The sequence below is a fragment of the Crocodylus porosus genome, unplaced genomic scaffold, assembly GCF_001723895.1.
Source record: "Crocodylus porosus isolate Cpor-Errol unplaced genomic scaffold, CroPor_comp1, whole genome shotgun sequence".
Classification (NCBI taxonomy): Eukaryota; Metazoa; Chordata; order Crocodylia; family Crocodylidae; genus Crocodylus; species Crocodylus porosus.
Genome location: NW_017728902.1, coordinates 638,629 through 659,366, shown reverse-complemented (window position 1 = coordinate 659,366; position 20,738 = coordinate 638,629). Strand labels below are relative to the sequence as shown.

Below are 20,738 nucleotides of genomic sequence, written 5' to 3'. Positions count from 1 at the left end.
TGAAAGTAAATGTGGTTTTAAGGTTAAAATATTTTTTTCTGTAAATAAAATTTGCAAAACTGAAAAGTTCCATAAAACAACTGCAGAAGTTACACTTTAATAGAATCCACACTGTTGTATTAGTAAGAAGGAATACAGAACTTGTTCTTTGAGGGAAAAAAAATCTATTCCCTTTCGAGGTTAAATATATTTACATTATCCAGATTGTTTCAGTCTGGACAAAATTTCTCATTCTTACATTTAGGATATTAGCTAAATAATGTGACTTTTTTCACTTTATGAAAAAGTGAAAAAATGTGACTAAGAAAGTGAATATCCCAAAAAGACTTACCATAAACTTGAAGACTGTAATGTTTATTGTCAACTCCAGCTCTATTAGATGCTACACAAGTATACACACCAACATCAGACAGGTGAGCTCTCACAATTCTGAAGAAAATACAAATGAAGTTATAGCATACAAGGGTACAGAGGGGCTGCATTATTCCACCTAGAATATGATAAAATCTGGTCCAAGAGGGCCAAATTTCAAATTTGTCTGTGCCAGTAACAGCAGAGTTGCCTAGATTTACCCAAAATTACCTTACCTATATAGTATAACTAACAGCTCACCTGAGAATCTGTCCAGCGGACAGCAACCTGATTTGAGATGAGACAGAAAGAGGAAGCCCATTTTTAAGCCAGTTTATTTGTGGAGGTGGAGTGCCAGTAGCAGTGCATTCAATGTTTACAGAAGTGTCCAATAAGGCAGTCAGCTCCTCTGGTTCAACCTTATTATTGAGTATTGCTGGTGGAACTACATTTTAGGACAAATGAAGAAGAGAGGTGTTAAAATTAGTTCTTCAAAATTCTCTCTATTGCTTGAGTGGCTTCATCTTGCCCAGACCCCCTGGGTGCTAAAGACAGAACTACAAAAATGAAGTAAGATCAAAATAGGAATATTCCTACAGATTCCAATTAATATTCATGTAAGTACAGGGTTCTTCACTGTAGCAATCAAGAAATCCTTTAACACCAGTAACTGAGGGTCACACACCTAATTTACATATACATTTATAGTGTGAGCATCAAGTGTATACAATACAACCAAGAACCCTACAATAATAATATTTGTCATTTTTGGATTTATTAAAATTAGTTGGAGACTATAAATAGAACAAATTACAATATGTAAATTAGTCAACTGTGCCCTCACAGATGCATGGAACCACACTGTTCTACAAAGACCTGGGATTAGCTTTTATTCATTAAGAAATGGCCAACATCTGCTTGCCCTAATCCTGTTTAGCCAGACTCTCTCCAGCTCAACACCAGGTATAATGACTGACACTTGTCTAAAATGCTACCAAAGCGAGTTCCATTTATTCCATATCACTAATAGCATTTTATAGTCCTTTTTCCACAGCTATAGATGACAGTACGTAAGATGACAGGGGCAGATCCAATGGGGCTGTAATGGTGCAATTGTACCCCGCTTTGATTCTTGGTCTACCCAAAGTTTAAAAGCAACTGCCTGGCAGGGGCAGCTGCATTTTTATTCAGGCAGCAGTAAGGGAGTCATAGTAATCTACCTGGTTCCTTCTAAGCTGGTAAACATTCTCTCTCCTTTTTAGTGGTCTTGATGTTCCACTAACAAAGGTACCCTTTTGCCATGTTAGCTGCCCCTGGTAATCTAGCTCATATTTTACAGTTCTGAAGACTGTGTTTAACTCTAGCTAAAATAATTAACTCAGATGTGAAAACAACTTTCAGCAAAGCATTGGATGTACTGTTAAGATGCTTAGGAAGGCTAGATTTTATTCCATGACTCTGAAAACAAATGTACCATTTATTGTAACAACTTTGGGATTAAGGACATCATATTTTTTATTATTTTTGCCTAGTTTGCTGTGTTTTTTTATACACAATACATCATGTAGAAAATTACTGAACATTCCAATTAAGTTTTGCTTTATTTTTAAACTAAATAATATAGGTCTGGGCCCCTAACATATTAAAAAGGCTTTTAGTTTCTTTTTAACTGGAGAAAAATGTGTTGTTATATTTGATGATGTATCGCACCATCTGCACCCCCCGTTTTCAAAATCCTAGATCCACTCATGGTTAAAGAGAATTATGAACACTGTCATCCATGGCATATTTGGTATGACACAAACAGGATATGCTCCAATATTTTTTCCAATTGCTTAAAATCTTTTATACAGTGAATACTTTTCAAAACAAAAACACTTTATATTCCAGCTTATTGCTTTTATACTCCAGTTTTAGGCAAGCATAATTCAATTGGAATAAATAGAGCTAAAATGATGCAAAGCTGGAGTAAAGCAGTAGTTAATATGGCCTACACCAGTGATTCCCAACACAGTACTCGTGGGCACCATGACACCGCCCCCAACCCCCGAGGCTTATTCAGGTGCCCATATGCATTTTCACGATCAGTAAAAATCATTATCCCAACAAAACTGCTGTCACTGCTGACTCAACTTAGAACAGCAACACTTCAAAATTTTTTTCACAAAATGTTTTTTCTACATACCTCGAGGTACCAGGCATGGATCATGAATGCTGCAATGATGGGGTGGATGAGGCATCCCACAGAAGTGCAGGGCTCCCCCTCCCCCCATGTGCTCAGCAGCGAACCTGGAACTGGATCAGAAATACTTCCGGTCCACTTGTGAGTATGCCACTGACCATGGGGGGTTCCCCCTGCACCTCTCTGGCTCTGCAATTGGCTGCAGGGGGACCCTGGCTGCCCCTCCCCCGACCCAGGAAGCACTAGTCACCGAGCCAGGGAGACTGGTGCTTCTGGTCCACTTCCTGGTCTGCTGTAGAATGGGCTGGGGACCCCCCACCCATGTTCCTGTGGGATGCTCCATCTGCCCCACCATCTCAGCATTCACGAGCCACCTGGTACCTTGAGGTATGTAGAAAAAAACATTTAAAGCTATGTCTATGTCCAAATCGCCGAATCTTTCCAAATCTCTCCAAATCAATTCAGAGGGTTCCAATTCGATTCAGAGAGACTAAAGGGTCTCCAAATTAGATTCAGATTTGGAGATTTGGCCACTGAATTGGGCCGAATCTCCACTGAATCAAATCAGCAACTGAAGCTTCGCACAACCCTAGCACTTACTACTCCCTCCCCAATAAAACCCAGAATAATACATCAAACATCAATGTGTCACCTGTAGAAACGCACCATATACATTCAGATTGAAAATTCGGTCTTCTTCTCCTGCTGGATTAGTAGCCACACAAGTGTATTTCCCCACATCCATTGTTAGAGCTCTGAGAATGTTTAATGTGCTGCCATCTGGTGTCACTCTGCATAAAAGGTCAAAGTACAGTATTTATTTACACATTCCAGGTCATTTTCACATTTCATTCAAGTCACCCCATTCCTTATCGAAATTCTAGTCTCCGTATTTTTTTAATCTAGTTATATAAGGGCATTTTTTTGAGTTTGAGTGAATGCTTTTGCTGTTTCAGCTTCCACTTGCATTCAGTTCCATCACAAGCTTCAAAGAATCTATATCCCAAAGAATGAGAATCAAATGGGTCCATTATTATTACTGTTTCCATACAGCCTTCACATAATAGAAATGGCTAAGGAAAAATCTGGAGATGTTTTATGTACACACCTATCAAGCATTTAAAAATGAAAATAAAAACTCAGAACCAGGGAATATATCACCTTTCCAGAGTTGCATATCTTATTTTATCAACCTAGTGGTTTAAGTTGTGTCTCTTGACTGTACCAGATAAGTGGCTGGCATAAAGATGACATACAGGCACCTTAACGCCTTGTTTGGCCCAAGTTGTATCACCACCACATGGCTGGTTGCAACAATCTGACCCATTATCTCACCAAAATTGCATCGTCTCATGAACCTATGTTGGACCGACTTCAAACATAAAAACTAATTCTGCATAGAGCAGGAGAGGGAAGAAAAACACCTTTACTACTCCTACCTGGACAGCTAAATGTACTAAGTAAAACAAGGTAGAGAAGCAGAAAATCAACATGATTGACAAAATATCCTAGAGTCACAAATGTGAAAGATCTGGAAACTTATTAGCCCATCTGAATCAACCCTCTTACAGAAAAATGTGTTTGGTTCCCAGTTTTCTCATCTCTCTGTTTGTACTGAGAATTCAGAATGAGAAGATGCAGTGCACATTTTTACTTGCCTTATTCTTTGTGATTCATTACTAGGAACTGGTTTTCCATCTTTAAGCCACTGCAAAACAGGTGTGGGAATACCATTGGCATTGCAGACAAGCTGGAAACTTTCCCCCAGAAGGATACTGACATCACTTGGCATTTCCGATCCAGCAATATGTGGAGGAACTTTGGAAGGGTCAAGAAGAGAATAATCAGTTTTTCCAATAAATCAAAAATGAGCCAAATCCTAACCTGTACTGGGATATATTAGCTGTTTCAATGGAGTATTCCAACTTATTCTAAATTAACAGTGTTTGGAAAGACTTCTCCTGACAGAATAGTTACAAAAAATGAATAAAAAACATGTTTAACCATTCATCTATTCCCTCTAATATATGCAATATATGTAGCGACCAGTTTATGTTCAGCAGATTGATAATACTAATAGAAAAGGCCAGTTAATATGCATAATATTAAAATAATCTCTGCCCAAAAACAAGGAAGAATCTGTGGTGAATGTAGAAGTGGATGGCAACTTGGGCAGCAGCAACCACTAGAATCCTTTTCTAAACACTTGGGAGAAAATAAAGTGATCAGGAACAGTCAGCATGGATTCATCAAGGACAAGTCATGCCTGACCAATTTTCTATGATGAGAAGACTGGCTCTGTGGATGCGGGGAGACTAGTGGATGTGATATACCTTGACTTCAGCAAGGCTTTTGATATATGTTGTTTCCCACAACATTCTCACAAGCAAGCTAAGGAAGTATGGGTTGGATGAATGGACTGTAAGATGGATAAAAAGCTGGCTGGATTGTTGGTGTCAAAGGGCAGTGTCACGGGATGGGGTCCTTAAGAATGGCTGTGTTACCCCTAAGGCCCCTTGACTGTGTCAGTGGGCCTTATGAGCCTCTATTCTCAACGACCACGTCTTGATGTATTTTTGTAATATAGGGAGGCTGCCTTCACATCCTGTTAGACACAGTCTTGATGGATTTCCCTGAACCTTGTGAGTTCCGTTTCCAAATAGGTGTCCCAGGACACCCCAGCCTTATGGGCTATATGTGTGGCTCTGTGGCAGGGCACTGTTTGTGCCTGCCACTTTAAGGGCCTGGAGCTGGCAGCTGCCAGGTGCCTGATGAGGGCAGCCATTTTGAACCTAGGGCTGCCATATAAACAAGGCAGTTCTGTTGCTGGAGGCCAGGCAACAATACTGCCTGGGCGGAGGGCTACTGGTGTCATCTGGAGGTAAGAGAGGAGCTGTAGGGGATGGTAAGGAGGCTCCTGGTCCTGGGTATGACCTAAAACTGCACCCTGCCAGGAGTGGGTGGCCTGGCGGGGCTCCCAGTGGCACGGGAACCCCCAGGAAATGCCAGGCCAGTTACCACCCTGGTGAAAGGCAGGTTGGGATGCCTTAACCCCTAGCCCCTATGACCAGGTGGGTTACCCCTTGTTTGGAAGGTAGACTCCTGGAGACAGAGAAAAGGCCATAGATTCAGGCCTGTCTGAACTTCCCCTGACTGGTCAACGCTGGGGCCAGGACCAGAAGGGTCAAAGGGCCAGGGGCCCATCACGAGGAATGTCCAAGAGCTGAAGGCCTGGGGCTCTGACTGGCCTGGAAATGGGCCAGGGCTAGTGAGCCAAAGGTCCTGGGGGGACTACACCTGAAGGGGAAGCAGCCCAGTATGAAGGTGGACGAGACTGCCTGAGGAGAGGAATCAGGTGAGGTTCAATTAGGAGGATTCTGGGGCCCAGTGTGGGGGCCGGTAATAATGATAACACTGAGATGCCATCAGTGAGGCTTGGGCTGCAGTGTAGGGGAGGAACGGAGTCGCAGATAACACTCCTTGGCATCGGGGCAGGAAAAGGGCAACCTCCCACTTAATTACATCATTTAACTAATTAACAACAAGGAGTGGTGGGTGAGAAGGTGGGCGGTTAGCCAAGAAACAGATAGGCAGACAAGGTTAAATCAGCCCTGAGAAGGCCCCCAGTTACAGGCTCCAACTGCCCCTTTACCACGCCCCAAGCCTCGCAGATGGTACCGACGTTGTCCAGTCTAGGCCTTGTTGTAATCTGGCTCCCTTGTCCTCCCTGGGCTCCCCACAGCCCTGTCTCACTCTGCGCCTCCCTGGTGCCGGGGTCTGCACACCCCCAAATGCCACGCCCTCTCTGGTGCCAGGGTCTGCGCACCCCCAAATGCCATGCCCTCTTTGGACCCTGCAGTGGGCCCCCAATGAGGCCTCCTCCTTCCCCAAACAGCTTCACCCGAACCACCAGTCCTATACAATGGCAAACAAAACACAAGCCCCAACATAATACAAAAGGTCAGGGTATGCTCTGACCCTTTAAAAGGATCAGGTTTCATCCCTGGCACTAAGTGTCTAATAGGCAAAGGTACCTATGGAGCTCCCTTAGCCCTAGGTGCAGCATACCAGGCAGTAGCAGCATCACTGGGCACTACCTCCCTGGAGGCTCCTTCCCCTCTGGCTGCTAGTGGGGAAGTGCCTTTATGGTCTCAGCCCTGGGGTTTATATATGAGCCAGGCCCTGCCCCTTCTGGTCAGCTGACCACTGCCAGGTGTGGGCCAACTAACTCATTCTGGATGCCCTGGTAACCAGCAGCTGGGGCTCCCCACTCACTGCTAGGGCTCTCTCCCTAGCAGTTTCAGCTCTTTAAAGGAGCAGGGCACCTAAGTGCTCTGCAACAGGTAGTAGTCAATGGCTCTATGTCTAAAAAGGAACCAGTACCAAGTGGAATGCCCCAGGAGTCAGTTCTGGGGCCAAGTTTGTTGAGTATCTTCATCAATGACCTGAAAGATGAGATGGAGTGCACCCTCAGCAAGTCTGCAAATGATACCAAGCTGGGGGAGTAATAGATAAACTGGAGGGTAGACCCAGTATCCAGAAAGACCTAGACAAATTAGAGGATTGCACCAAAAGAAATCTCATGAGGTTCAAGAAGGACAAATACAAAGTCTTGCACTTAGGATGAGACAATCCTATGCACCGGTACAGGCTGAGGACTGACTGGCTAAGCAGCAGCTCTACAGAAAAGGACATGGTGACTACAGCAGACAGTAAGCTGAATATAAGACTAATTGAAAAGACTACGTAGACTATTGGGAAAGAGTCTAATGCAGACTAATTAGAAAGAGTCCAGAGAAAGGCAATGAATATAGTTGGGATGCTGGGACATATGGCTTACAAGGACAGGCTGATGGAACCGGGCTTATTTAGTCTGGAGAAGAGAAGACTGACGAGGAATTTAACCTGAAGAGTGGCCCCAAAGAGAATGGAGCTAGCCTGTTCTCAGTGTTGTCAGATGACAGAACAAAGAGCCATAGTCTCAAGTTATACCAAAGGAAGTTTAGGTTAGGTATTAGGAAGATCTTTCTCACAAGGAGAGTAGTAAAGCACTCGAATAGGCTATGCAGAGAGGTGGTGGAATATTCATCCCTGGAGGTTTTTAAGACCTGGCTAGATAAAGTCTTGGCTGGAATTATATAGTTGGGGATGGTCCTGCTTTGAGCAGGGAATTGAACTAGATGACTTTCTGAGGTCCCTTCCAACCCTAATTTTCTATGATTCTATAAATGAAACAAGATTAAATCTTTATACCAGTACAACAAAGCACTTAAACAAAGGCAAACACAGCATGGGTGTTCTCCTATTGGAATGCAAAAGGCTGTTCACATAGTAAAAGGTGAATACATGCTCAACAGCTTTTTTTCATCAGCACTGTAATGCCCTGGCATCGTGGTGATGAACATTACTCATACCCAATCATTATTCCATTACTTCCTTATGAATAATGTGTCAGCTTCCTTTTGCAACTTCATTTTGATAGACATCACATATTGTAGCAAAAGAGCCATGATATACTATTCCTTCTGAAATTATTTCAGGCTTCGTCAAATTCTATTCAAAAGGAACTTCAGGTGGCAACAGTGTTTTACGAGAGAGGTAATGGGAGGATGTGACCAGCAACCACCATGTGGAACCACTGTGCATTACAGCAAGTAAACTTATTTCCTTATTGTTTTCAAAACATGGTACAATGAGCATATACATTTGTTCATACAAATTTCTGAATACTACTATAGTAATGTATTTGGCTAACCTTATGTTTTGCTAGACATCATAGTCCTAATTATCCATCATATGGTCTTCATTGTCTTCAATCATATACACCGCCATAAACCTAACTCATGTTAAGTGACCAGTAACTGATTCAGCTCTATACACACAGACAAGATACCTTGTACAGAAAGGATGTAACTTTTCTGAGCTTTTCCTTCTACATTTGAAGCAACACAAGTATAGGTTCCACTATCCAGCTGTTGAGAGCGGGCAATCTGTAGCTTGCTTCCTCCAGACAAAATATGGACTTCAAGGGAGTCAGAATTTTCTGAAAACAAGAGTAAGAAAGAATGATCCAACCACCAATTAATTTTGTAAAAATAGTTTAATCAAAATTTACAAAATTAGAAAAGATGTCATTCCATTTTAGTTGAGTTAATTAAACTGAGAATTGGGGAAAGTGGAGAATAAGGAAAGATCTTGAAACAGGGACAGAAGTTACATATAAACAGGTTCAAGTAATCAGCAACTGGTTTAAACCTGTAACAGAGCAGAAGTTCAGTGCACATAAACCAGTTTCAAAATGGTTGAAACTGGTTTAAGATAAACCTGGTTAAATGTAGTATCAGACTTAACCGATTTGGGTCAAATCAGTTTATGAAACTCTGTCCCAAACCCCTTCCTGGTTCAAATTAAATCACAGCCCCCCTAGCATCCCCAAATGCTTTCCAGGCTGGGCTGTGCTGTGCTGTCTGCTCCAGCAGAGAAGGGACTACCCCCTCCCTTCCAGGCACACAGCAGCTGGGGGCTGAGGCCAGGGAGGGGATACACACCTCCCACCCACACACACTCAAAATTACTGCTGGCTGCAACCATGGACTACAAATCCCAGAGGCACCTGGAAGAAGCCCCTGCCTGTGCCTCGAAGCAGGAAGAGGAAGTGATGAGCAACCCTGGAGAGTCCCACTGCTGTGCGTCTGGATTACAAATTCCAGAGACCTCGGGGACGGCAAGAAGAGGAAGCAAACGCACAGCCCATGCTGGCTATGTGCCAGAGAGCTGTGCACTCCATGGCTTCTGTCCTGAGCCACAGCAGGCATGTGGCTGCATTTCCTGAATCAAAAGTAAATGTGTACCCAGTTGGTTCTCAATTTAATCTCTGCAGTTTAGATTAACCTACAAAGACTGAATCAATTCAGCCTCGGGCTTTTTGATTATCTGTAATTAGCCAAAATGATACACTCTGCGTATGGACACACACGTTTGGAGTCATTTCAAAAGGGAAGTATTTTTAAAAGGGCAGCAGCAATTAAATTCCAACAGTTACTTGTAGCTAAAATAGGAATGATACAAATGTAGCAAAACCATTTCAACTTCAACCCTGCTTCATTCAGGATTAAAGTTGGATTGGTTTTGCTACATTTGTATTGGTTCCTGGCTGTTCTACAAATAACACTTAGAATATAACAGCTGTGCCTTTTTGAAATGGGCCCCCTTTGAGACAGTTCCAAGTGTACATACCTCCCTATCCTGACAGGGGGAAACAGAAAAAGACCAGGAAGGGAAAAGGTTACCTATTGACTTTCCATTCTTTAGCCATATCAATGTTGGTGGGGGAATCCCAGTAGCATCACATGCAAAGGTGACAGGGTTACTGATAGTTTCATTGATCCACTCTTGTTCAGGACCTTGTATACTTGGTGGCACTGTGAATACAGTAATATTTTAATTAATAAATTCTTTTAAATGACCTTTTTACTCAATTCTACTATATATAATACAGTATATGCTCACCATAAACATTAAGATGAAAATTTTTATCATCTCGCCCTGCAATATTTATGGCTTTACAAACATACTGGCCAGTGTCAGATACCTAAAATGGAAAAAAAGCGTTCATTTATTCCTGTTTATGGCAGACCTTTTTAACATTACAAAATAGTGGTAGTGAAGGTTATGCTATACTTAGACTTTAAAAGGCTCTGTAAACAGAACTTGATTCAAGGCCCACTTTTCTTAAATGGAAAGATTCCTGTTGATTCAGTGCTCATTGTTCAACAATAATGATATGTTGTCACCACTCTGGTATACCTCAGCACTCTTGATCTGTAGCATTTGTCCATCAGCTAAGATCTTCATATTTTCTGACTCTGTGATCATGCGTCCATTCTTGTACCAAGTAATGATCGGTGGTGGGACAGCGTTGGACTCGCACTCCAGTGCCACTAGGGCTCCTACTCTCACATTCACCACTGCAAGGGATGCCCCGGTGTGGTCTTTAATACTTGGTGGGACTGGAGAAAAATTGAAGAGAGATATTTCATCTTTGTTTTAGGGTATGATGATAAGAAACTAAGCAAGCATTCCCATTTTTATAGCCCCAGGCACTATTTAAAATAATGGTGAAGACAAACCATAAACAGTAAGGAAACTCCTCTTCTTGCTTTCCCCAGCTTGGTTTCTGGCAATACAAGTGTATTCACCACCATCTGATAGTTTGGCCCGGGGAATCTGCAGGGTCCGACCACCTACAATGAACCAAACAGAAAGGAGACTAAAATAGCTTCTATAGTTATACTGTGGCTACTGTATTAATGTCAAATGATATTTTAAAAGCTACATTTCCTACAGACTACAAGTGAAGACTAGAATAGCATAAAATGCTGAAGAACAGTGCACTGTCCTTGCTTACTACTTGCTATCAAACTCTTACTCTTTGAGTGAGTGAAACTCTACTGTATTCAGAGGAGTGTTCAGTCTGGAACTTAGTCCATAAATACTACTTTTCTGTCTCTCTTCCCTCTCTTCCTTTGTAGCTACTGCTGCTTCCTCCCTCCTAACTCAGTCTTGGCCATGCTACCTAGCTCTCTCTAGAGCAAGCCAGAATTTTTCTTCTTGCCATCTATCTGCCTGCCTTACATAAGCCACAGGCTTGGTTCTTTGCTATTATATAGTGAGTGCCAAGTCAATTCTTTCCCATCTCCTTCAAAATGCATACTCAGCCAATCTCTCTCTCCCACATGTAAAAAGAGGTACCCATAGCAAACCCTTGGATTTACCTCTGAGAATCCGCTGGCCTCCACAGGAATAAAGATTTTTTATGGGCCACGCCAATTCTCAGAGAAGTCAATGGTAAGTTTGTTAATTTTTTCCATCTAGAAAAAAATGGGATTTGGATTGGGCTCTCGACTAAGTGACTGTCTTAATCTCCCATTATTTCTTTGAAAGGTAAATCAAAGTGACTAGGGTTTTAACTGATAAGCACTTGCAGTGACATCATAGAGGCCATCCTATGAACTGTCCAATAGTTTGTTCCACACAAACATTGTTTCATACTTTCCAGCTTGATTCTGTTTCTTTAAAGTGAGTTTACTGGAAAGTAAGCAAGATTGTGAAATATTTTAAAACAAAATAGCCTGTTATACCAAGCATATAACTGGTATAGTTCCACTGAATGAAACTATACCACATGGTAAATTTGGCCACACATTTTGCTGTTTCACATATCCAGAGAAAGGGGAAGGAAGAGTCTCCAGAGGTCACAGAAACAGCAGAGAGTCCTCACCAGGCACAATGAGAGCATTTGTGTTCAAACTGATGGGTTTTCCATTCTTGAGCCAGTTGAGATCAGGGGGTGGAAAGCCAGTGACTTCACAGGTCAGAGAGATGAAATTATTCACCACCACAGTCAAATTCTCAGGATTAGTACCAACTACACTTGGAGGAACTGCAACAAGAAATACATTAATGGTTCATACCACAGTGTCAGCAACCCAAACTCCCCAAGACCTTGATTTACTTAAAACAAAGCTGAGTTGAGTGCTGCCAAAGAACTGAGTACAAACATCTTTCACATCCATGAACTGATGATCCTTTGCTTTCCTCAAGCACTTGAAAACAAGTGCTATTAAAGACAATCCAGCTGTCACCCCTTTTTCTACAATTCCAATTTAATCATCATTTTCATTCCTGCATGGGGGCCTAGCAAAGCTAACTAGCCGAGGCTGAAAGGGGAAGCATATAATTCCAGATTTACGTGTCAGGAATTTGGAAGTTAGCTATTTTTCGGGACATTTCTTCTGTAAGGCAATGCAGGCTAAGTTAGAGTGTATTTTCTTGGATGCACAACAGAGCTGTGCATTACCTTTTTTTTGCTCATTTTTTATTTAATTCCTGTTCTTTCCTCAACATTTTCTCTCTCATTACTGAGGAACCCCTCAAAGTTTCCTTCTTTCAGATGTAAACAGGCCACAGTATGGCCTTTGCCTTTAAAACTGAACCTGGTGTGTTTGTGTGACTAAAAATCACAAGTTCAAAGACAAAACTGTTCAGATTTGGTCCATTCTGTGCTTGCACTTTAAAAAATTTAATCGTTAAGGCCCAAGTCCAGGATTCCATATTTCTTCTGCAGAGCTAGTATCTGAAACTCAGGAAAGAAGACAAAGGAGTGTTCTTGGCTACTTCCTCAGTGGCTCAGCCACGAGCACACACAGCATCCTGAATTTTTGAACAATGACAATAGACTCTGAAGTTAAACTATTTTCCAGTCTCACGTACTGGTAATGTTCCCACTGACCTGTCACAGTCAGAAAATCTGGCCTATAAATGCCTTGTAGCCCTGAAGCAGTAAACAGAAGCCATACTGCCGAATCTGGCTCATGGTTTTGACATTTTAATACATAAGGCTTTGCACAAAATGCAATCATTTTCCTACGCAAATAAGCATAAAAAAACCAGCGCAAGTAGAAATGGAAAATTCTGATCTGTTGGCAGTTAAACTTACTTTGCAAAGATGCAAATAACTAAAGAGGGTGCAAGATAGTAAAGAATCTGCTGGGCCTAATGGGTTCAGTTTTGGCCACCACAGTCTGAAAGCACTGTGAGAATAGGCAACTATTTGATTTGGATTCAGCCGATTCAGATTCAGCTGATCCAATTCAGAGATTCGAATTGCTTTTCTGATTTGATTTATTATTATTATTACATTATTTTATTTTATATATTACCTATAATATATATATTATCACCTTCATAATATTCTAATTATCCTTGAGGATAACCATCATCAAGGTTTTGGTTCTGCTTTCTTCAGACAATTGAATCTCAACTAATACAGACTCAACAGATTGTTTACTTTCAACTGCCCAAGAAAAGAGTGATAATGCTGCCTTAACTGACTTCATTTTAAATGTGAGCAATCAGCAATTTAGCAATTAGTAATCTTACCGTGAACATTAAGGTTAAAGTATTTTTTGGCACTTCCCGCTATGTTCTCCACAACACAGACATACCTGCCTGTATCTGTTATTTGGGAATTTAAGATCTAAAGAGAAAAAAAGAAGCTCTAGTAGAACAATTACGTGGATTCATTAACAATTAAAATGACAACTTATTGATTAATTACTACAAGTTTAATTATGGTAACAGTGTTATGAACTGGTCAACCTAGAGCAGGGGTAGGCAAAATACAGCCCACGGGCCATATCCGGCCCACAAGGCCATTCTATCCGGTCCATGGGGCCCCTAAAAAATTTAGAAAATTAATATTTATCTTCATTTAGTTTCTGTCAAAAATGACAGGAACCATGGACAGTAGGACCCAGGGAAAGCCCAGCAGGCTCCCGCAACAGCAGGGCCTGCCTGGCACCCCCCTCCCCCAGCCAGAAATCCCAGCAGGGGCTTCTGGCCTGGGACCATGTGGCTGCACCGGGCACTGGTGCTGGAACCTCAGGTAAGGGGGAAGGAGGGGAGGGAAGGGAAGGGGAGGACCACAGGCAGGGAAGGAGCCTGGGGAAAAGCTAAGCCCAGGGAAAAGCAGCCCCTTCCCTGCCCCTGCTGGAGCCACTTGCAGCCCACATGGGGCTGCCCGGAGCAGGCACAAGCAGCCCTACGTGGGCTGCAAGTGGCTGCAGTGTGGGGCGCTGGCCACAGGTGGGAGAGGGGCCACTTCCCCCCCTGCCACACTCAACAGCAGCTTGTAACCCACCTACACTACCAGCCTGGGCCCTGTGCCAGCTCTGGGCTTGCCTGTTGGGGCTGCGCACGGCGGCAGCAGCTGCAGCCCTCCTGCTTGCCATGCCAGACAGTGTTTGCTGCTGCTGCCCACCTGGAGCTTGCGCACTGGGCAACCCAGAGGCAGCAGTGGCAAACTTTGGCCAGTGTGGCAAGCCAGGGGGCCACAGCTGCTGCTGCCGTGTGCAGCCCCGACCGGCGAGCTCAGAGCCGGCATGGGGCCCAGGCTGGTAGCGGAGGTGAGTTACAAGCTGGTGCTGAATGAGGGGGAAAGGTGGCCCTCACCCACCCCGTGGCTGGCGCGCTGCACTGCAGTTACTTAGAGCCCACATGGGGCTGCCTGTGCCTGCTCAGGACAGCCCTGCACAGATGCAGCAGGGAGTGCCGACCATGGGGCAGGGGAGGGCTGCTTTTCCCTGCACTCAGCACCAGCTTGTTCCCTGCCAGGGAGCAGGGGGTCAGGGCTATGAGCTGCCCCCCGCCTGTACTGCAGGGGTGGGGGGCACTGGGAGTAAGCAGGTGCATGGGGCCCACACCAGTGTCCTGGGGCCAGCACTGGCAGGTCCCAGAGCAGGGCAGCAGGAGTACAGGGTCCCAGCTGACAGGGGCTCTATGGAGTTGGGTCAGCTCCCCACTCTCCCTGCTGGTGCAGCCCAGCCCAGCTCCACAGACCCCTGCCAGCCTGCGCCCCACTCTGGGCCCCACCAGTGATGGCTCTGAGACATTGGTCTCAAAACATTGGGACATTGGTCCCAAGATGGTGACCAGGGGGCAGGGCACCTGTCAAGGGGCGAGGCTACCCATGTGGCTCTTGACAGCTTGCTAAAACTGGGTAAGCAGCCCTCCGCCCAAAATAATTGCCTGCCCCTGGCCTAGAGCAACTTACTTGCTCTTCAGTCTGTCCTCATGAAGGTATTTCTCTTATAATGGAATACATGTTATAATGGAATAAATGTTTGCTGAGCCAGAGAGATTGCATGTCACTTCAGCCTAGAAGTTAGGACGCTCATCTAGGAGGCAGAATTTTTGCATTCCAGTCATTGCGTCTTTAGTCTGAAGATTTAAATATTGTATACAAAATGGAATGCTTTCAACAGGAAGGATTGGTGATTCACCCTAGAATAATGCATCTTCTGTGTCCTGGCATGGAATCATATCAGTCTGAATTCCCCAAGTCAGAAGAGGGATTTGAACCTACATCTATCATATGCTGGGCAGGTGCCCTAATCACTCTGTTTATGGGTAAAAAAGGATAACCATCATCAACCACATCAAACCCTTTCACTTAGAAGCATCCAAGAACTACATGAAATGATTCATCTATCTGAATTGATTTTCTATTATTTTTAGACACTATACCAAAAAAGGAAAAAAAAAAAATCAAACCCTACCTGTAATATCCTTCCACTGGATAAAAATATGTGATGGTCATCTTCTCCTAGGAGCTGGCCATCCTTTTGCCAGGTTATGGTTGGAGCAGGGTTGCCATTTGCCACACACTCCAATACGATGGTCTTGCTCACAAGTACAGTGACCTCTTCAGGAAGATCTCCATTCATTCCATTGATGGATGGTGGCACTATACAGCATGTAAAGAAGGATATTGTTATTAACCACCTTCTAAACCATGATTTATTTGCAAAATTCCCACCGGGACAGAGCTGCAAATACATACTGAATTTGCAGACCAAGGTAAAGAAAACTTCACAGTAAATTTAGTGAATGATGATGAAAATGTAAGGAAAAAGACAGCTCCCATAAATCAAGAGAGCTCCAGGGACTGCAGTTGGACTGCACCTATTAATACAATAATGGAGGACAGGAGAGAGGAAAATTCATTTTCCAGCTGGGAAGTGGAGTTTTTAGAGCCATCACAAAAAAAATATTTTTTAAGACATTCCCTTCATCCTACTAACTAATGGCTGCTTATATAGCAATGGTACTGTATGTAAAGAAAGTTCCTATGAATAAAAGCACTCAGTAGATTTACAGAAAAAGAAAGCAGTACATAAAGATTTTCTAGCTTATATATGAATGAATCATACAAACTTGGACTTTGGAATACTCAAAGCAGTATTGGGATATTAGCTTGAGGACAGATGAATAGGAAATGGGCAGCAAAGATGTCTCCAAGAACTACTGCTAGGACAACAGAGGGGAAGTCTCATGCACCAAACACAAATGACAGGTTGGGAACTGTAACTGAATTAGGGGGACAGTCAGCAGCACTCTGTACACAACTCTTCCCTAACAAAAAACTCTTATAGATCTCAATAAGGGTGATATAGCTCACAGAGCACGCGGACATCGTATTGAATGGAATCTTCTCCAGCTTCGTTTACAGCCACGCATGTGTATCTCCCAGCATCTTCCACCTGAGCCCGTGGAATCTGTAACACTCGGCCTCCTAAAGGGAAAAGGCATTCAAAATTTAAATCTAAAATCAACAGGTCTGGGTCATTTACACACCACATTTCTCTGGAGAGATGTGTAAGTAAAACTATTAATGACAGCTGTGTGCATGTGCATGCGCATGCTGGTTTGTCTTTTTTTTCTGTTCTGGAGAAACTAGCAATTGTTTCTTAGCTACTTTATCTAGACTCATATTGGTTCTACATGAAATTTAGCATGGTTCATTAAAATGTTAGAGAAGGCTAATTCAGTGGGAAGAAATATGTACTCTTCAGTGATGTGTCAGCCACAAACTTAAGAAATGAAACTTTTCTCAGTGAGGTAAGAGAAAGCTATAAAATACATTCCACTGAGGAAAGTAAATAAAATTATAGAATTCTTGCCTTCTGTTGAGCTTGACTTTACTGGAAACTTTCATTTCCAATGTTCAGAGTTGCATACTCTTTTGCTTATTTACCTGCTACTTCATTAAAACGATAACATCATGAACTTGTTTAGAAAGGTTTCCTCGTTGCTCGGGCTTGAAGATAAATGTTAGGGACAGAATGTGGCTGGCTTCTAAATCGATGACAAAAGCATGAAGGGCATTCCCATCCACCTACCCTACCCACACCTGTCTGAATCAATCTGAAGTCATGCAGATGGTTCATGCAACTCTCATTCAATTAGTCTACAAGGCATACTACAGTCAATTAAGCTAGGGACAGAAGTTTCACATAAACCGGTTTAAGTAATCTGAAACTCATTTAAACCTGTAACAGAGCAGAAGTTCAGAGCATATAAACCAGTTTCAAAATGGCTGAAACTGGTTTAAGATAAACCTGGTGGAATGTAGTATCAGACTTAACTGATTGAGCCCTGGACTGAGCTGTGCTGCCTGCTCCAGAGAACAGGTTTGGCCCTGCCCCTCTGCTCTCTAGCCAGATCAAGGATGGAGGCATGGCTAGATGCCAGCCTGGAATGGCCCCCTGAGGCAACGGTGGCAGGGAAGCAGTTTATTCCCCCCTCCTTCCCCTCTCCCATTGGGGGACCACAGCCAGGGTCTGCCAGTGCTTGGGCTGGGCCAGGTCTCTCTCCCTTCTTCTCCTCCTTCCACTGTGGGGTGCGGGGGAGGGATTGTTATGTGTGGCGCTTCCTTGAGGCTCAGGGCAAAGTGCTGGGCCCCACTGTGAGGCAAAGGGGAAAAAACTGCACTCCTGGCTCCCCATGTCCAGGCTGGGCTGTCATGGAGCTGTGGCAGAAGGCCAACTCTGTTTCTCCCCAAAAACTCTGCTCTGTAACAATCTGGTTAGTATGGGCCCTGCAGAGGGTACACACCTTACCTTATCTCTATAGGTAACCTGAGCTGGATACATTCCTGAGGGAGGGGGGGAAACCTGCTCCCTCTGCCTACGTGACTGGCATCACATACCTGGGTGAGGGGCTTGGACTCCCTGGTGGGCTAGAGACTGCCAGTCTGCCCAGCAACCAGTGATGCATTTCAAATTGGTTGACTGACAGCCAACAGGTGCTGGCCTCCATTGGACCAGGTAAATGAGGTCATACAAGCTATGTAAGTTAAGGACTACCCAGGAGGAAGAGGCAGCAGCCATGAGAAAGACTCAGAGAGAGAGAAGAGGTGGACCATCTGAAACTTGCTCTCTCTCTCTCAAAACTCATGATCAAGGAACTGCCTGCCTCCAGAGGGAATCTCCACCTGCCTCTGGATGATACTTGTGAGTAAGCTACCTGAGATCTAACTAGATATATACCTTGCAGTAACTCAGATGCGTTATCAAAGGCTACTCCAGCCACCCTGATTGCTCTATGGGATTTCTCTGATCCTACTCAACTCTGTACCCTAATCCAACCCTACTCCTTGTAACAAATAAAGTTCTCTTTTGTACCTAGAATGGGAGACTTATTGGGAGTGGGTCTAGATTATGCCTTGGGGTTCTCTTGGTTTGGCTGACTAAAGGAGACCACTACTTGTGCTTCGGACTGAGGGAAACACCCCAAGTTCTTGAAGTGAGTCAAGTACCCTCAAGGACTACTAGGCCTGTGTTTCCAAGGGGGCACAGTGCCAGAATCAAGCCCATCCCTGGGTGGTGGCAACTCTACCCCCAGGCTAGCAGGTGTGCTCCAGGAAGGGGTCAGCCAGGTGCTCCCCGGGAGGCAGCTGCCAGGGAGACCACCTGGAAGGTGGTTGGGCACAGTGAGGTGGGTGGCTCAGTGCAGGAGCACCCCCTACTGGCCCACCACAGAGCCACTGTGGCAGGCAGGGCTCTCCCCCTTCTCCACAAGGTGTGTGTGTGGGGGGTGGGGTCTGGCCATGCCCCCACTCTCATTGCTCACTGCCAGCTGGGGCCCAGGGTCTGGCCACATTGCCTCCCCCGCAAAAAGACTAGCAAAGGCTCCTTCCCCACACCCCATCCAGGCACACCTAGGCTGGGGTCCCTGCAGGGTGAGGGTTTAAATCATACACAGGCCTGCTGCGGCCTGGCCATGCCCCCTCCCTCAACTCAGCTTCGCTTGGGCCACTGTGGAAAGGAAAGGACAGTTCTCTCTACCACCCCAATTTCTGGCATTAGCCACTACAGGCATGTGGCTGCATTTCTGGAATCAAAAGACTTGCAGATTGGTTCAATCTACACAGGTTAGACTAACGTACAAAGAATGAATCAAGTCTGGCTGGGATTTTTGAATGTCTGTACTTAGCCTAAGTCTATATAGCATCTACATAGTTCTGCAATTGATTCCCCATGAACGGCGTGTGACCCCTGAGGCTGGGGGGGCATGGCTGCGCTGGTGGTGGTGGGAACCAGTTGGCACTGCTGGCAGCGGCAGTGGTGGGGTTGGGGGGGGCAGCGAGGGCCAACCACAGGTCAGCGACCACCCGCATGTGCTGGCAGCAGTGTTGGCAGCAGTCAGGGGCAATCATGGATGGGCAATCAGGGATGGCGAGCAGTGACAACCTGCAGACACCACTGACAGTGTCGTTGGTGCTTTTTTGCAGGGGGTGCACTGCCATGCGCAGGGGATGCACGTGCACCCACGTGCATCCCCTATGCATCATGCCTGGGATTCCCTAACTGCAGAAAGTTCTCTCTCTTAGTGACACATGGGGCAAAAGTTCCACATAAAAAGGTTGTGCGTGGGGCCATGATGGTTTGATAAGGAAGTTTGCACTGAAGCTCACAGAGAGTCTTGAAGGAGACAATATTGGGGAGGTCTGAGTTTGTCTATCAGACAAAATCCATCCTGGAGATCTTCCTGGGGTGATGCACTTCTGCATAGTTGTTTCTCAAGGCTATGGCTCTAATGTTACAGTACAGATCAATGCATATGATCAAAAGCATGTTTGCAGTGTTCCACTAGATTTCCATTTAGCATGTCCATAGCACTCTACAGGTGAGGAAGTGCTACTACTCTGAATGTGATTGTATTTCATTTTGACAAAACCAAAGAAATGTAATGAAAACAGGTTTAAGATGTTGATTAATATCACTATTGCATAATTACTGACTATCCATATTCACAATCAGTTACAGCAGTGCTGTCCAACTGGCAACCCATGGGGGGCATGCAGTCCCTGAGGAATTAACTTGTGGCCTTAAGCTCCCAAATCTAGGCGCTGCTCCCCATGTCACTCTCCTGCTGCTGCCACCTAGGTCTCCAGGCTCTCCCTCCCACCTCCAGCATCCAGTTTCTGCCTTTGCCACTGGGGCAGGGTGACCCACAGGACAAGGGAACCTGTGGCTTCTGGGGACTTGGGCACCCCATGTGGCATGGAGGTGTTGGTGCAGTGCAGTGAGGGAAGGGCACTGCATAGGGGTGCCTATGGCCCTCAGCTACTCAGAAGTTAGAAAGGCCTGAGTTATAGGCTTCTATTTTTTAAAGAAAGAGAATATAAAAACACACACAGGTCTAGACATTCAAAATGAAGATTTCTAATGAAGCAAAAACGATAATTAAGGATGTACAGACCAAATTAATCAATAATACGTTAAAGGTTTTGAAGATGAAAAATACTATTATGTACATGTTCTAAGCACCATAAATCATGAGGTGATTTGTGAAACTACTC

At 44.4% G+C, this 20,738-nt stretch overlaps 1 protein-coding gene across 2 annotated transcripts in view; it reads right to left on the bottom strand.

Annotated features, from left to right (window-relative positions):
• Positions 1-20,738, bottom strand: part of HMCN1 (hemicentin 1) — a 348,410-nt gene that overhangs the window by 77,487 nt on the left and 250,185 nt on the right. For both annotated transcript variants that reach the window (XM_019556684.1, XM_019556685.1), the window contains exons 55-67: positions 16,554-16,667; positions 15,652-15,839; positions 13,475-13,571; positions 11,814-11,975; positions 10,663-10,776; positions 10,340-10,542; positions 10,043-10,124; positions 9,823-9,954; positions 8,427-8,576; positions 4,192-4,351; positions 3,200-3,324; positions 613-796; positions 332-429 (exon numbers count right to left, since the gene is read on the bottom strand). In XM_019556684.1, coding sequence (XP_019412229.1) covers positions 332-429; positions 613-796; positions 3,200-3,324; positions 4,192-4,351; positions 8,427-8,576; positions 9,823-9,954; positions 10,043-10,124; positions 10,340-10,542; positions 10,663-10,776; positions 11,814-11,975; positions 13,475-13,571; positions 15,652-15,839; positions 16,554-16,667 — 1,809 coding nt within the window. The remainder of the gene's footprint in view (positions 1-331; positions 430-612; positions 797-3,199; positions 3,325-4,191; positions 4,352-8,426; positions 8,577-9,822; positions 9,955-10,042; positions 10,125-10,339; positions 10,543-10,662; positions 10,777-11,813; positions 11,976-13,474; positions 13,572-15,651; positions 15,840-16,553; positions 16,668-20,738) is intronic.